The sequence below is a fragment of the Lissotriton helveticus genome, chromosome 9 (genome assembly GCF_964261635.1).
Source record: "Lissotriton helveticus chromosome 9, aLisHel1.1, whole genome shotgun sequence".
In the NCBI taxonomy this organism is placed as follows: domain Eukaryota; kingdom Metazoa; phylum Chordata; class Amphibia; order Caudata; family Salamandridae; genus Lissotriton; species Lissotriton helveticus.
Genome location: NC_136070.1, coordinates 552,702,813 through 552,721,062, shown reverse-complemented (window position 1 = coordinate 552,721,062; position 18,250 = coordinate 552,702,813). Strand labels below are relative to the sequence as shown.

General features: G+C 38.0%; 1 protein-coding gene across 1 annotated transcript in view; it reads right to left on the bottom strand.

Annotated features, from left to right (window-relative positions):
• The window catches only part of LOC144781544 (solute carrier family 22 member 6-A-like), a 573,094-nt gene that overhangs the window by 462,640 nt on the left and 92,204 nt on the right, over positions 1-18,250 (bottom strand). The window contains exon 2 of the mRNA XM_078660449.1: positions 18,054-18,157. Coding sequence (XP_078516575.1) covers positions 18,054-18,157 — 104 coding nt within the window. The remainder of the gene's footprint in view (positions 1-18,053; positions 18,158-18,250) is intronic.

The following is an 18,250-nucleotide window of genomic DNA, read 5'->3' as shown; positions in this document are numbered from 1 at the left end:
GCAAGGGTCAAAGAAGTGGCGGCCTTCCTCCAGAATTTCCTCACGTGGCTCCTCACGATCCTTAGGCTTGGAACGGTACCGCTGAAGTCGCCCCACGTGGGCGCCAACTGAAGAACCGGGTTTTCTTAGAACCCAGCAGTGCCAGGGACACACCCGAAGTCTTCGGATTCTCCTGTCTTGGAATACAGAGACACGGAATACTTCTGGATGGCGTCAAAGATCACATTTATTAGCTGCAGCTAGTAACAGTAAACCAAGCAATACAACACGGTGTACAACTCAGGAAACTGCTCAATTTTCATAGAGCAAAACATCGCTTTTTATACACCATGTTCTCATTATAAATGTACACCTACTGCGCAAAATTCTGACCAATAGGACACATTTTCTAACTGAGTATCACATTAACAAAAACCCAATTTACAGTAACACAACCCAAAAGTTAATTATTAGGACTGTCCCAAATTCAATTTCCACAAGCCGGACAAACCCATAATTGAAAGCACTACCCATGTAATGAAAAGTCGTAAGGAAAGAAACAATTCAGATGCTGATTAGGATAAGATATGTGCAAGGAAACTAAAAGTTAACGATATCCTGAACATTGATTAGCAATTTTAGACAAGAATCAAACTTAAGGGAAATTGGTTTTGCGTGGTCAGTTTCAGGTGAAGAGCTCAGTTTCTCTGCAATTCACTCACAAATCAGAAAAGGGCCTGTTAATGCATACATGAACAATGAGGCCCATGCAACTTTATTCGTTCGGTTACCTCCACGGCCTACGTGAGGGCAACACAAAAATGGCGTCTTGAACAACTCAAACAAAATGAAGTCTGGTTCGAAATCACGGAACCTCAGATTCAATACTTTTCTTCTTAGATGTGTCAGATTAAAATTTCGAAAAACACTGCATATAAAAGTCTGCTCATTCATCTCTATCACAGCATATAGCTAAGTAATTCTTCAGAGTACAAGCAAAAATGTGTGACAGGTTACATATATAATTTACCAGATGGTTCTAGAAGAGTACATATTCCTCACTAAAACTTGTAAATACATGTGTTTATGGTTGAGTATAACAATACTCCCTGGATCATTAGATGAGTGCTTAGGTAGTGCCTGCATCATTCCCTAAGTATGTAAGAACTACATCGATGGTTTAATATCTCTATCCCCATGCGTGCGGTGCATTTTCCCGCCGTGCGCTGACTTTCGCAAAAACCCGCGGTTCATGGCGAGCTCAGCTCGTCATGAGCGTACGAGAGGCGCACCTCATGACGAGATGAGCTCGTCATGAGCGTCGAAGGGGCTATAGTTAGTGCCTGTGTATTCACATGACTATATTGCTACTATCAGGGTAATCAGGAGAATGCACGGGTGTTGCCTGCGTAGTTCAATGAGTACATAATTAGTGCCTGCATGATTGGAAGAGTACATGTGTAGTGCATGGGTGATTGAAAAAGTCAAGATATCACACTTGATATGTAATTGCAAACATGGCTCTCTAAAAGCATACACTGCTCTGTTACTCAGCATGCACATGAATCAGTACGTTTCTAAAACTGAAACCAATTCTTACTTTTTCAAAGCACAAAACCTTTTCTTTAAGGCACAACTACAGCATTTCGCAAATAGTTCTTGTGTATTTAAAACATATATTCAGCATTTCTCAAAGAAAAGTTACAGGCCAAGTGAAGCTAGTAGAATAATCTGTAAAATTAACTCTCCTCAATTTTAAACATAGCATGTTTACAGAAATAAACCACCCTCACCATATACTTGACATTTTCAACAGCCTTAAAGAACATAGATCACCATGTCGAAATATATATGTTATTTCGTAATAGTATACACATTCAGGTCATCTTTCCAAAAATATTTAGTTCTCTGCATCTTTAGGTAAACTCAAAAGTCTCACCGTACATATAACTATCTGCACCACAACAGCCACATGTCACCATCTAAGTATTTGCAAACAGATCATATAAGTTAAAACCACATTGACAAACACTTCCTAATACATACCTAATAAGTATCACCACTTTATAATTCATATACAGACACAACACATTTTCTTATCTTTTATTTCTGAATACACTACTCCTGTTTAATATTGGGACTAAAACTACCACAACTCCCAGAATGCAAATAATAAAGATGTATCTATTCTGCATATAATGCTTAGATATTTAAAACATTGTCATTTTTAAGGCATTGCTCATGGTAATTTTTAACCGTACTAACGTCTTAAAGACATACCAGCTGCCAGATACAGTTCATCTGATATATTTTTTTTCACATCACTGTGATACTCTTTTTAATGAAATTCCCATATACATCTGCATTTCTAATGTACATTTCTTTATACTTAAAAAGTTATATACATACGAGTGAATTGAGTTTGAAGATTATATGTTTTTTTTAGCTGTTTCTGGATTGTTTCGACACTGTTAAGATTTGTAAAAACTAAGCACAAGAATGGCACACCACTCTCACAAAAAGCAACTATAAAATGGCAACCTCATCAACTTTCCACTCTATGATCACGAGGAAGGCAGCAAATAAAATCATGTCTTTCATTTTAGACTACTTTATATCCACTTGTGAATGGTTGGCATCTGGTAACCCTTTCCTTCTCTTTCAAAATGAGGTTCCTGTCTAACTAGCCCAAACCAATATTTAGCCAATGTTTCTTTAAATTGAAATACTGAACAGCAGTTTGTTACATAGTCCTAAGTTGGAAAATAAAGTTTGCCATTAATTAAATTGTGTCATAACTCCTCAACTTTTAAAAAACATTTGTCTCTTTAACACCCTTCCCCAATACACTCTTAGTTCAGTGTACCTAGCACACCAGTGGAACCAGTAGGTCACAAGTTCACAGCACATTCTAGAAGGAACATGCAACTTCCAAATTATATAAAGGAGGTGTGGCTTACTCAACAGATTCAAAAGCATATCCATGTCTGTATTACATTTCTTTTTTTAAACAAGAGCCAACAATAGGACTTCTTGCTAAGGCATCCAACACACTACCTAATTGTATTCCTTTTCATGCTAACAGCATCCAATTAAATATATCTTTTAAAAATAAAATAAAAGCACCTCCATTTTAACTGCTTTTCATTTGGAAAACTACCTCCTTCAGCTCCAGCCTTCTCCTGACTGCTATTGCTCCTTCACTTCAAAATGCTTAGAGTGTGGATTGTTCGCAATAGCTATGGCTATTGGGCTAAAGACACTGCAAAAAACAGAGGTGTTGTCTGGGACTTGGGGTTGGCAAATGGAGAGATTACCTGGTTTGGCCAGAGAGGGTTAAAGTTTAATCAGTTGCTGTCTTTGGTTAAATCCATTGTGGATTGCCAAGCTCCTCACCTCATGATTGTGCACTGTGGTGGCAAAGACCTGGGCACATTGACTGGGGAAGGGCTGGATATCCTAATAAAAAGATAATGTTGCAGAACTGATGTCGACTTTTCCTAACACTGTCTTTGTGTACTCTAAAATATTCGGTAAACAGACATAATATCGATTCCAAAATATCGACTGGACATAATATCGAGGTAAAAATATAGACTAGACAAAATATCGACCAGACATAATATAGACTACAAAAATATTGAGTAATATCGATATTAATAGCCAAAATATCGAATCAAAAATATAGACTAGACATAATATCGACTAGATAGAATATAGACAACAACAAAATCGAAAATAAGGTAAGTTTTTAATAATTTGTAATAATTGTGTAATATAAATCTGTAGCGGGTTGTGAGTTTATAGGGGAATAGGGTGGGAAGTAATTTAATTATAATTAATTAAATCTGTAATATAATTGTAATTGTTAATTAATTATTAATTGTTAATTAATTAAAATATAATTGGTAATTAATAATAATTGATTAATTGATCAATAATTCATTTTTAGTAAATTATTTTCTGTAGCGGGTTGTGGGTTTATAGGGGAATAGGGTGGGAAGTAATTTAATTATAATTAATTAAATCTGTAAAATAATTATAATTGTTAATTAATTATTAATTGGTAAATAATTAAAATTTAATTGGTAAATAATTATAATTGAATAATTGATAAATCATAATTTTCTAGTAAATTATTTTCTGTAGCGGGTTGTGGGTTTATAGGGGAATAGGGTGGTAAAGTAATTTAAATATAATGAATTAATTATGTAAAATAATAATTGTTAATTAATTATTAATTGGTAATTAATTAAAATATAATTGGTAATTAATAATAATTGATTAATTGATAAATAATACATTTTTAGTAAATTATTTTCTGTAGTGGGTTGTGGGTTTATAGGGGAATAGGGTGGGAAGTAATTTAATTATAATTAATTAAATCTGTAAATTAATAATAATTGTTAATTAATTATTAATTGGTAATGAATTAAAATATAACTGGTAATTAATTATAAATATTTAATTGATAAATAATTAATATTTAGTAAATTATTTTCTGTAGTGGGTTGTGAGTTTATAGGGGGATAGGGTGGGAAGTAATTTAAAAATAATTAATTAATTATGTACATTAATAAAAATTGTTAATTAATTAATAATTGTCCATTAAATAAAATGTAATTGGTAAGTAAAAGTAATTGGTATTGGAAATTAAATTTAATTGGTAATAATATTTCTATTAATTATATTTATTTATGAAGTTTTTACTTTTTCTACTGTTGCACTCACTGGAGTGGGAATAGTAATTTTTACCCCAATGCTATCCATCGTTTTCCCTACTGTTGCACCCACTGGTGTGGGAATAGTAATTTTTACCAAAACGCTATCCAACGCTTTCCCTACTGTTGCACCCACTGGAGTGGGAATAGAAATTTTTACCCCTACGCTATCCAACGCTTTCCCTACTGTTGCACTCTTTGGAGTGGGAATAGTAATTTTTACCCCTACGCTATCCAACGCTTTCCCTACTGTTGCACCCACTGGAGTGGTAATAGTAATTTTAACCCCTACGCTATCCAATGCTATCCCTACTGTTGCACCCACTGGAGTGGGAATAGTAATTTTTACCCCTACGCTATCCAGCGCTTTCCCTACTGTTGCACCCACTGGAGTGGGAGTAGTAATTTTAACCCCTACGCTATCCAGCGCTTTCCCTACTGTTGCACCCACTGGAGTGGGAATAGTAATTTTAACCCCTACGCTATCCAGCGCTTTCCCTACTGTTGCACCCACTGGAGTGGGGATAGTAATTTTAACCCCTGCGCTCTCCAGCGCTTTCCCTACTGTTGCACCCACTGGAGTGGGAATAGTAATTTTTACCCCTACGCTATCCAGCGCTTTCCCTACTGTTGCACCCACTGGAGTGGGAATAGTAATTTTAACCCCTACGCTATCCAACGCTTTCCCTACTGTTGCACCCACTGGAGTGGGAATAGCAATTTTTACCCCTACGCTATCCAGCGCTTTCCCTACTGTTGCACCCACTGGAGTCAGAATAGTAATTTTTACCCCTACGCTATCCAACGCTTTCCCTACTGTTGCTCCCACTGGAGTGGGAATAGTAATTGTTACCCCTACGCTATCCAACGCTTTCCCTACTGTTGCACTCTTTGGAGTTGAAATAGTAATTTTCACCCCTACGCTATCCAACACTTTCCCTACTGTTGCACCCACTGGATTGGGAATAGTAAATTTTACCCCTACGCTATCCAATGCTTTTGCTACTGTTGAACTCACTAGAGTTGTTACAATAAATTGTAACCATTTTGCTATGCTGCGGTAAAAAATATTATATATATGTTTATTTAATAATATGTTTTTGATGAAATGGTGGGAAATCAAATCGCTTGATAAATATCGCGAAGCAGGACGAGTACCAAGAGGTTTACGTATACTGCTGGCGCCAAATTTTGAGAATCCAAATCCTGAACTGTTAAAACAATGGGCAGAGAATAATTTAGATGCATCTATGCGCAATGTCTGCCTACTAATTAAGTTTGCCAAAGTAGATCGTGAGGTAGACTTACAAGCAATACAAAAACTAACGGAGGATTTGGAAAAACTCACTACTAATGACAACAAGGACATGGTGGATAAACTATTGAAGGAAATGCACGACCGTAAAAACAAGCAGGAAGAAACAATAAAAACGCGCAAGGTCTGGAAGTTTTGCAAGAGACAAAAATGATTATGAGAGAGGTCAAGTTTTCACCTTCTCTCGTAAATATGACAATGTCAAAAAACAAAAAGCCCTTACACGATCTATGGGACAGACAGTAGGAGCTCAGGCAAATATATCAACAGCTACAAATGCTGAAGGGGGTGCAAATTTCAACTTGGAGACAGGCACTACTGGCCAGGGCCCAGACTGTGATTCAGATGGCAGTTCGGGAGGGTCAACTTCCTCTTTTACTCTGTTGGGGCCGGTTAGTTTTGCAGAAGAACTGGCTTTTATCAGGGAACAACGTCTTCAGACCCTTCGACCGAGAGCCAGTCAATTATCAGGCAAACCAAAAACAGACGGCGGAAACAGAGGCGCAAATGCGCAAAACGGCGGAGGAAGGGGGCGCCAGAAAAAGAAAACGTGGCGCAATTAAATGAGTCAACTAATCCCCCAACTATCATCAATCTAACAGACATTGAACTTAACGCTGCGGAGACCCAGCTTCTATCCTTAGGTCTCAGTTTTTGTCCAGAGAGCAACTTTGACTATGTCCAGACACGTGTGGATATATACAAGTTTATTAGAAAACTAAAATTACAAAAGTTTTTTCTGATTAAAAACCACGGACGTACTCTCACCACCACTGCACAACCAGTCCCACACGCCAGCACAAGTTTGGCAGCAGGATCAATGCCAGCCTTGGCAACACTTCTAGCGCTAAGAAACGATCAGGACAATACTATGTGTTCCCAGAATGTGGCGCAGGAAGAAGACATTAACATCTCACTACCAGGGAAAAGCCCTTTCAAAGCACCATCATGCCTCGAGACGCCCTGGACATCTTTCATGAGAGGGTGAATGATGAATTGAAACATCTGTATAGAAATTCCTGCAGATCCAAAACCAAAGCTAGTGGAACAACAAGGGAATATTTTCAATTAATGAAAAAACTGAAAGAAAAGAAAAATGTTGTCATCAACAATGCGGACAAAGGGGGCAATATTGTGCTGTGGGACAAAACAAAGTACCGAGCAGAGGCTTTTAGACAATTGGGAGACAATATGTGCTATGAGCGCAGCGATGGTATCTCTGTGCGCAGAATCAGCAGTGATTATAAAATCGTGTTATCACAATGGCAATGAGAGGGGCTAATCACAAAAGAGGAATTTAAGTTTTTACATAATGAACATCCTGTATTGCCCCTATTCTATCTCATTCCAAAAGTCCATAAAGGCCTAGACCCTCTACAAGGCAGACCTATCATCTCTGCCATAAACAGTTGTTTTGATAATACGTCCAAATATGTCGACCATTATCTGCAGGAATTTGTTACAAGTTTGCCTACCTATTTACAGGACTCAAGAGACTTTTATTAAAACTCAATGCCATCGAATGGACGCAGGATATGCTATTTATGACTCTGGACATTACTGCACTCTATACTTGTATAGAACATGAGGACGGTATACATGCAGTGCAGTACTATCTGGACCAAAGAAACATTGGCATGTACCAGCACAACAAAATGTTGATTGAAATGATTAGACGATGTCTGACTAACAATGTGTTTTTATTTGACACCAAGATTTACAGACAAAAACGTGGAGTGGCAATGGGGGGCATGCTTCTCCCCCAGCTATGCATGTCTTCATGTAGGCTGGTGGGAGGAGCATGTCCTCAGAAGCCAACATAAGGCCCTATATGAAACCCATGTAGCTCACATGTGGCGCTATATTGATGATATTTTTATCGTGTGGAAAGGGAATAGAGAGCAGGCTTTGGATTTTGTCCACAGTATCAATGACAATGAGCTCAATCTAGCCTTCACTAGCGACATCAGTGCACACACGGTAAACTTTCTCAATATCAAAATCACAGCACAAGAAGGGGTCATTACCACTAGTCTATATCAAAAGCCAACAGCTGGTAACACGCTCCTGCATGCGACTAGCTTTCACCCGCGTCACACCATTGACAGCTTGCCTTACGGTGAATTTTTAAGAATAAAACGCGCATGCAGTACAGACCAGGCCTGGACAGAGTCACGGGAAACTGCTAGAAAAAGACTGTTAGCCAGATGCTATAAACAGCACAATTTGGATGTAGCATTGTCGAAAGTAAATTCTATCGACAGAAACAGTTTGCTACAACCAAATTCACCAGTTGTTGGTGAAGAGACAGTTATGATTTCTGGTACTTCCACGACTGTGGAAAGTTCTACAGTGACAGCCTCATGTAGATTCATCACTACATACAGCAAACAGTCACAAGCAATTAGAAAAATCCTGAATTCCCAGTGGCCCATAGCCTTAACTGATGGTGTTTTAAAAAGTATCTTGCCTGTTAAACCAGACATCACTTACCGCAAAGCTTACTCGATGAGGTCTGATTTAGTCAACAATAGTCCGGAGATAATCAATAAAGACTATTGGGTGTCCTCTAAATATGTTTTTTTTAAATGCAGCAGTTGTAGAGCCTGTAAATTCGGTGCCAATACCAAAACATACCGGTGTGCCTTTGATGATAAGGAGATCAAGATTAAAGGCAATTTCAACTGCAAAACGGAGTTCGCAGTTTATGTTTTATCTTGCATATGCGGACTCCGTTATGTAGGGAGCACCAAATTGCCAGTTCAGGCTCGCATTCTCCAACACCTGAGAGCCACTGTCAATTCTGACCATTCGTATCCAGTGGCAAGACATGTCAAGACAGAACATGGGGGCAATCTTAATGTCTTGTCCTATTTTGTAATTGACAGTGTGCCAGCAACCAAAAGGGACGGTGATAGAGACAAGTCACTCAGGCGGTTGGAGACTAAATATATTTTAGAGTTAGATACCAAGATTCCAAAGGGCCTCAATATTTGTGAAGATCTGTATCATTATCTCTGATCACATCACTCTTGACATGTGTTTATCTGACTAAGTTTGCTTTGCAATGATCGAGAAATATGTATATATATGAAATTTCATATCATGAAATTGCTATTGATATTAAGATTGGTTATTGTTGATGTTTGGGGAATACGGATTTTAACGTGAATTTATTATGAATTTATGCTTTTATCCGATTTTACTAAACATCTGGTAGTTATTACGACATGACCTGCAATACATTTACATTTTTCTATATACATCTTTTTAAAGATACTTTTTTGATGTCAGGTATTGATTAGGCACTAGTCACTTTAGCCAATTGGACATTGCAACTAATTATGTACAATTTCTGTAATGCTATTTTGTTCTCAAACTTTGCTAGTTCTTTCCCGTATTAGATTCCCCGGCTGGGGAATTTATTGTATTTTGCACATAGAAGTTATTCACTTTACACTTTGCACTTTATAGGCACTACAGCACTTTCTTTCTGATTTTAACCAGTGAGGATACATATGTGTTTTCTTTCTATAGCTGATGGGGACTTTTGACCATGGGTATAGACATGTTTCTGGTAACCGTGGTGTCCATGGCGATTTATCAATGTATTTGTACTGTTATAATGCATGTTCTCTGAACATTACTCGCATTTACAATGGTCTCAATCATGCGGTCTTCTGATGACAATTATTAAATTGGCATTTGCAAAACAGTATTAGAACAGATATAACTAATTGCAAATATTTTTGTCATATATGTCGAATTACCATGTACTAAGATAGTCTGTCTACCATGTTCATCAAGTTACACAATGTGGTCACGTGGTATAGAGTAAAGTGCTGAGACTGGTGATTTGCCGTTTTTTAAACAAGTTTGGTGTGTAATGGCAAATACTCTTTTATTCCGGTGAACAAGGCGACAGGGTCGCCGAAACGCGTCCGGTCTATGGCACTTCCGCTGCACTTATCAAAAGAAATAAAATAAGAGACACTGCAATCGCTACCTGAGTTGTTGTCCGTTTTTCTCCGCGAGGGTGCTGCAGCTTGTGGTATTCTTTGGAGCGGTTCTTCATATATATATATATATATATATCATTCTATTTGACGAAGATAAGCCCGCGCCTCTTCTGATGGCGGGCCTCGACGGGGTTTCGTCTTACCCCAAGTAATTCCACAAAACCGCCGTCTCAATCAGTTTGTAAAGACAACAAGTCGAGGCCCATACTGCTTTTTGAAGTGAAATTTATTCGATGATTACACCCAACGCGTTTCGCAGCCTCAGCCGCTTGCTCACGAGTGAAGAGTGGTATTAAACAATAAAGTTATATACAAAAATAAAAAGGAAACATTGTCATGTGACTAAAGTAAACAGTGAAACCAGACTCTCCCAGTTTCAACACTTCTTCATAACTAACGATACAATTCACTCCTTGTATCATAGTCTGAATAATCACATATTGCACATTTGCATTCCAATAATCAATGTAAATTAACTGCTTTGATCACACAATTATTCGTGACATTCTATTCATCAGGACTACTAGTCCCACAACACCTTGTTTTACTGCCGGTTTTTGTTTCAGTTCGACAAATTCCTTAGCAGCGTTCAGAGCCACACTTATATTTTAGTTGTAAATAGTTTGTCACCATCAACTTCGATAGTTGCATTATATACATCTTTTATCGAGCTTCCATGTGCTTAATATTCTTATCCCCTTTCAAAGGAATTATACATCCATTCCTTACACCGGCATTCTATACTTTGCCCCTAACATCGTACCTGCACATTCCTATCCAAGATGGCATATACTGCATATTCCTCAGGTGCCCATGCAATCTTTATTACATTGGCAGCACAATTCATAAAGCCAAAAAGAGAGTGATGGAGCACCTGAGGGCAATCAACCACAATGACAAACAATATCCCATTGCGCGTCATTTCTATAAAGAACACAAACAAAATACCAGTCTCTTATCCTTTATGGTACTGGATTGCGTACCCAAGAGGGTGAGAGGCGGTGATTGTGTCAAGGAATTGAGGAGACTGGAATCAAGATTTATAATCAAATTCCAAACACTATACCCATCAGGCCATAATGCGGATGAGGGGTTAGCAGTCTATCTTCGATAGGAATGTGCAGGTACTAATCAGTTTTAAAACTAAAATACGCTGTTTACAATGTATATATGGAAAAGATGAAACAATGATAAAATGTAAGGTTTTATGAACGAATATCACTACCAATTTTAATGGGTATACTCTCTCATTTTCAGATAACTCAAGAAATGTGCATTCCACAATGTTAGAAATACGTTCTTCAGAGCCAACTAGTCGTGTGAATGAAGATATTGTGCACAACAAGACTACTTTTGAATATTATGCCCACTGGGGCGAAATTGAACGGATATGCCGTGAAATCCCCGTAAAATTATTCAGGCTCTAATCTTTGCAAATGTTGGTATAAGTTTTTATTATTTGTCGAATAAGGATATATAAGCTCACTTGAGCTTAAGAGTGGAGTCAATAGATGTCCCTAGCTAATAGAAATGTATGATCGTATGTTCTCGAGGACATTGTTAAATATAAAAGCCCACTGGGGCTGAATTGTCAGTGTAATGCCCGCATAGTTTAACGATGTTAGGGGCAAAGTATAGAATGCCTGTGTAAGGAATGGATGTATAATTCCTTTGAAAGGGGATAAGAATATTAAGCACATGGAAGCTCGATAAAAGATGTATATAATGCAACTATCGAAGTTGATGGTAACAAACTATTTACAACTAAAATATAAGTGTGGCTCTGAACGCTGCTAAGTAATTTGTCGAATTGAAACAAAAACCGGCAGTAAAACAAGGTGTTGTGGGACTAGTAGTCCTGATGAATAGAATGTCACGAATAATTGTGTGATCAAAGCAGTTAATTTACATTGATTATTGGAATGCAAATGTGCAATATGTGATTATTCAGACTATGATACAAGGAGTGAATTGTATCGTTAGTTATGAAGAAGTGTTGAAACTGGGAGAGTCTGGTTTCACTGTTTACTTTAGTCACATGACAATGTTTCCTTTTTATTTTTGTATATAACTTTATTGTTTAATACCACTCTTCACTCGTGAGCAAGCGGCTGAGGCTGCGAAACGCGTTGGGTGTAATCGTCGAATAAATTTCACTTCAAAAAGCAGTATTGGCCTCGACTTGTTGTCTTTACAAACTGATTGAGACGGCGGTTTTGTGGAATTACTTGGGGTAAGACGAAACCCCGTCGAGGCCCGCCATCAGAAGAGGCGCGGGCTTATCTTCGTCAAATAGAATGGTGTTTTGGTTAAAAAGCCGGCGCCCGCCCGTGCAGCATTCGTGAGCAGGAAACACAGTAAACACACTCGGAAGCACAGTACGAGTGAGTTACGAACAACTGAGCTGCTGGATAAACACGTATTACGTGCACGAACAGAAGCTGATTGACTACCGGGCAATGGAGACACGCCGGTGAATGTAAGGATCAACCGGCGGTCAGCAGAAGGAGGTGAACACGCACGAAGTGCGAAGTAACACAATGGCGACTTCAAGAAATGAAAAACAGTGCGAAGCGGCAAACAGAATGTTTGAAACTTCAGTACTAGCACCAAAAGATGGAAGCGTAATTGATTTGACGATGGGCAAAGACACATCTAAAAAAGCCCAGTGGGATCGTCTATGGAAATACCTGAAATTGGAACAGAATAAATGGTGGGAATCCACTACACTGCAAAAATATATAGAGGCTGGTCGAGTGCCCCGAGTACTTCGTATCTTCATCACTCCAATGTTTAGCGACCCGGACCCAGATTTAATTGAGGAATGGGCGGAAAACAATCACCACTGCTCTATGGTAATGTTGAAGCTACTGGTCAAGTATGCGAGTCGTGATTGTGAAAAATTAACAGAAGTGATTGAATATGTTATATCACGATTAAAAACAATGTGTGAAGCAGATGAGTTCGACCGAGATATGGCTAAGATTGAAACGAAACTGGAGCGGATTGAAAAGGAGATTAAAGAAAAGAAACAACGCAAATTCATGAGAGATTTCATTGATTATGAAAAAGGTCAGATTTTAACTTTTGCGAAAAAGTTTGATCGTTTGAGAGGACAAGCGGCCAATGTGATGGCAGCGGCACCGAAAACAATCAATGGAGATAAAGATACAATTGATGTAAATACAACTCCAAAATCTGTGGCCACTACCAGTGAGAGCGCTTCAATACAAAATCTATCGGTAAAAGACAAAATTTTAAAAGAATTTTCCCTGATGGCCCAGGAAAGGCTAACAGTACAGGGGAATCCAGGAACAAGCAACCAAAGAGGACAAGGGCGTGGTCGCGGAGGAAGAGGCGTAGAAAGGCTACAAGAAACGCCAAAAGGAGTAACGGAGAGCCCAGTGGGATCCCGCACCCGGTGGCAAAAAAAGACCAGAGAATGAAACAAACAGAATTAAATGAACGAACAGTTTTGAATTTATCTGATCGGATGTTGACCAATGATGAGATTGATGTTTTGGCAAAGGGGCTTACATTTGTTCCTACAAATGAATTTGACTATACACAAGCAAGAATCGACCTATTTTACTTCACAAGAAAATTGAGACTAAAGAAATGGTTTAATACGAAAGTAAATATAGGAAGAGAGGATGTATGTGAAGATGAGGTCAGTAACATTTGCATAAATGACATTGATACATTGCATTTGTTGAATGAGTTAGGTGATCAAGTGGATTTTAATCCTGATCCGATTCTAAATTTGGTCAATGACAATGTTGCAATAGATCTCAGCTATAAAAGTCACTTTAAGCCCACATCTATATTTATACCGCAGATTCAGAATGAAGCTTTGGATGTGTTTGAGAGAGGAGTGAAAAATGGCTTTAAGAAATTGGCAAACACTCCATCCCGGGCCCAAAGAAATGTAACATCTCAGCAAAAAATAGCTATCCAAACACTATAAAAAGATCCTACTATAGTGATTAAAAAATCCGATAAAGGGGGCAATGTGGTGGTGTGGGGGAGAGAGAGATATGTGAAGGAAGGTCTTAGACAGTTGAATGATGTGGGTCAGTATGAGAAAAGCTCTAAAAGTAATTACGAAACATCCAACAAAGAATACCGAGATAAATTGCAAGAATGGAAGGACAAGGGGTGGCTGGAACAGAACGAATATGATTACCTAGATTGTAAGTTCCCCAAATTACCGGTATTATACCTATTACCTAAAGTCCACAAGGATAGGGACAACCCGCCTGGACGACCAATTGTATCATCTAGGGGGTCGGGCTTAGAAAATACCTCTAGGTATGCGGATTATTTTCTGCAGCCTTTTGTGAAAAGATTACCATCCTTTATTAAGGATACGGGGGACTTTCTACGAATGATCAAAGAATTGGAATGGAATGACAGGTATCTAATGCTAAGTCTAGATGTTACTAGCCTATATACTAGTATTCCTCATGAATTAGGTATAAGGGCATGCAGACATTACTTTGGTGAAAGATCAGTCTCTTACTTAAGGCACACTGAAATGTTGATTATCATGATATCAAGATGTTTGACGGAGAATTACTTTACCTTTGATAACCAAGTGTATAGACAATTGATTGGCACAGCGATGGGCACCTGCTTCGCCCCCAGCTTTGCGTGTCTCTACCTTGGCTGGTGGGAGGAGCAGGTGGTCCAAACCCATGAACTATACATCAAGCACGTCAAAAAATGGGCAAGATTTATAGACGATGTTTTCTGTGTTTGGGAGGGTACAAAAGAAGAAGCTGACACATTTGTAGAAAGCTTAAATAAAAATGAGCTAAATCTGAAGATCACCCACCAAATCAGTTCAGAAAAAATGGAATTTCTAGATGTCATGATGGAGGTAAAGAATGGTAAAATTGAGACATCTTTACACCGTAAAAGCACAGCGGGAAATAGCATGTTGCATGCGCGTAGCTGTCACCCAAATAGCCTGATCCAAAGTATCCCCTATGGAGAACTACTACGTGCGAAAAAAAATTGTAGCACAGTTGAGGGATATGAGAAGGAATGTGCTATCATGATCAAACGCTTCAAGGAAAGGGGCTACAGTGATCAATGTATAGCGACGGCGTGTACGAAAGTTGAATCAAAAAATAGAGAAGATCTGTTAAAGATTAAAGAAAGGCCACAGACTAATGAGAAAGTGAGATTTGTAACAACATACAGCAACAAGGCTTATGAAATGAGAAAATGCCTAGATAGACACTGGAGCATATTGGGAACAGATCCTGACTTGGAAAAAGCGGTCAGTGAATCACCACAGATTACCTTTAGGAAGGGGAGGTCATTTAAAGACCTAGTCAGTCCAGCTTTACTACCGAAACTAGGATCAACAACAGGGAATCCAGTACAAGGGTTCTATGTCTGCGGGAGATGTAAAGCCTGCAAATATAGTGCAAACTGTAAATCAGTAAAATTATCAACCGGCTGTTGTCCATTCAAAATTCAAAAGCATTTGACGTGTGAGACGGAATATGCAGTGTATGCCCTCAGGTGCCCATGCAATCTTTATTACATTGGCAGCACAATTCATAAAGCCAAAAAGAGAGTGATGGAGCACCTGAGGGCAATCAACCACAATGAAAAACAACATCCCATTGCGCGTCATTTCTATAAAGAACACAAACAAAATACCAGTCTCTTATCCTTTATGGTACTGGATTGTGTACCCAAGAGGGTGAGAGACGGAGATCGTGTCAAGGAATTGAGGAGACTGGAATCAAGATTTATAATCAAATTCCAAACACTATACCCATCAGGCCATAATGCGGATGAGGGGTTAGCAGTCCATCTTGGATAGGAATGTGCAGGTACTAATCAGTTTTAAAACTAAAATACGCTGTTTACAATGTATATATGGAAAAGATGAAACAATGATAAAATGTAAGGTTTTATGAACGAATATCACTACCAATTTTAATGGGTATACTCTCTCATTTTCAGATAACTCAAGAAATGTGCATTCCACAATGTTAGAAATACGTTCTTCAGAGCCACCTAGTCGTGTGAATGAAGATATTGTGCACAACAAGACTACTTTTGAATATTATGCCCACTGGGGCAAAATTGAACGGATATGCCGTGAAATCCCCGTACAATTATTCAGGCTCTAATCTTTGCAAATGTTGGCATAAGTTTTTATTATTTGTCGAATAAGGATATATAAGCTCACTTGAGCTTAAGAGTGGAGACAATAGATGTCCCTAGCTAATAGAAATGTATGATCGTATGTTCTCAAGGACATTGTTAAATATAAAAGCCCACTGGGGCTGAATTGTCAGTGTAATGCCCGCATAGTTTAATGATGTTAGGGGCAAAGTATAGAATGCCTGTGTAAGGAATGGATGTATAAATCCTTTGAAAGGGGATAAGAATATTAAGCACATGGAAGCTCGATAAAAGATGTATATAATGCAACCATCGAAGTTGATGGTAACAAACTATTTACAACTAAAATATAAGTGTGGCTCTGAACGCTGCTAAGGAATTTGTCGAATTGAAACAAAAACCGGCAGTAAAACAAGGTGTTGTGGGACTAGTAGTCCTGATGAATAGAATGTCACGAATAATTGTGTGATCAAAGCAGTTAATTTACATTGATTATTGGAATGCAAATGTGCAATATGTGATTATTCAGACTATGATACAAGGAGTGAATTGTATCGTTAGTTATGAAGAAGTGTTGAAACTGGGAGAGTCTGGTTTCACTGTTTACTTTAGTCACATGACAATGTTTCCTTTTTATTTTTGTATATAACTTTATTGTTTAATACCACTCTTCACTCGTGAGCAAGCGGCTGAGGCTGCGAAACGCGTTGGGTGTAATCGTCGAATAAATTTCACTTCAAAAAGCAGTATGGGCCTCGACTTGTTGTCTTTACAAACTGATTGAGACGGCGGTTTTGTGGAATATATATATATATATATATATATATGTATTATTTTTGTTATATATTTTTTTAATTTACATTAATTATTTATTAATATTACATTTATTTAATAATTTTAAATACGTTTATATTAAATATATTTATTATTATATTAGTTTTAACTTAATTTAAAAACGATATTTTGACAGTCTATATTTTTGTAACTCGATATTTTTGAGTCGATATTTTAGTACTTACCTGTTTGAAGATAGGCAGTCAATATTTTGTCCCTCGATATTTTATCCTCGATATTGTTGTATCTCGATATTTTTGTGGTCGATATAATGTCAGTGATCCAAAATATTCCATTGACAGAAATGGAAGTGGTCAAATAAGTTCTGTCCATAGATTGACAAAGCCAGGAAACCTGTTAATAAAACTGTTTCTGCTTTCCTCAGAGAACATAATATGGGCTCTATCTGTAACAACAATCTGCATTTGATGTACAAGAAATATATATAAGTGATGGAGTTCACTCTACAGAGAAAGGGAACAGGGTATTTCTAAGCAACCTGATACTCTGCATACAGTTTTATCTGAAGCTGTCTTATACACACTCTCATCACACAGGCTCTTGTCGGAGCTACCCAAAAGGCTAATATTTTGTTCATGTTCTTTCTTGTCAAATTATTATTTTTTTAAATCTTTGAAATCCGCGAAATCGCAAAAGAAAAGCAGGCATTCAACAATCACATTCAGTTTTTAACTTTAAACATGAATTCTGATTTTCATGTGTTTGACACACCCATAATTGTATAGGACACACCTCTTGTAAATAATTCCTGGTTACCCTGGCCACACCCCTTTTAATGATCCTCCTGCCTCCTTTTTCATTCCACTCAAAGTAGTACTTCATAATTGCTCATACAAGAACGAGTAATGCACTGTGGCGGAAACACAAGACTAGTTTCTATTTTAACAGATAGTTGCCTATATCAGTTGACACTTGATTATGAAAGTGTGGTGAAGAGCCTTTCTGGCTACGATCAAACAATGAAAGGACAATTACTTAGATTTTTTTTATGCATCGTAGTGAAATGAAATTTACCTGTCTGACAATCCTCCAAACACCACTGCTCCCAACAGCACTCCCGCCATATATATCGATTGTGCCATCTGTTGCATCCGGCGGGAATCACACACCAAGTTCCACTGTGGGAAGAGAGAGCAGAGTGGTCAAGAGAGTCAATATCAGCATACAGGGACACGATCAAGCAGCACAGACACCAAGGGATTTAACTTCCT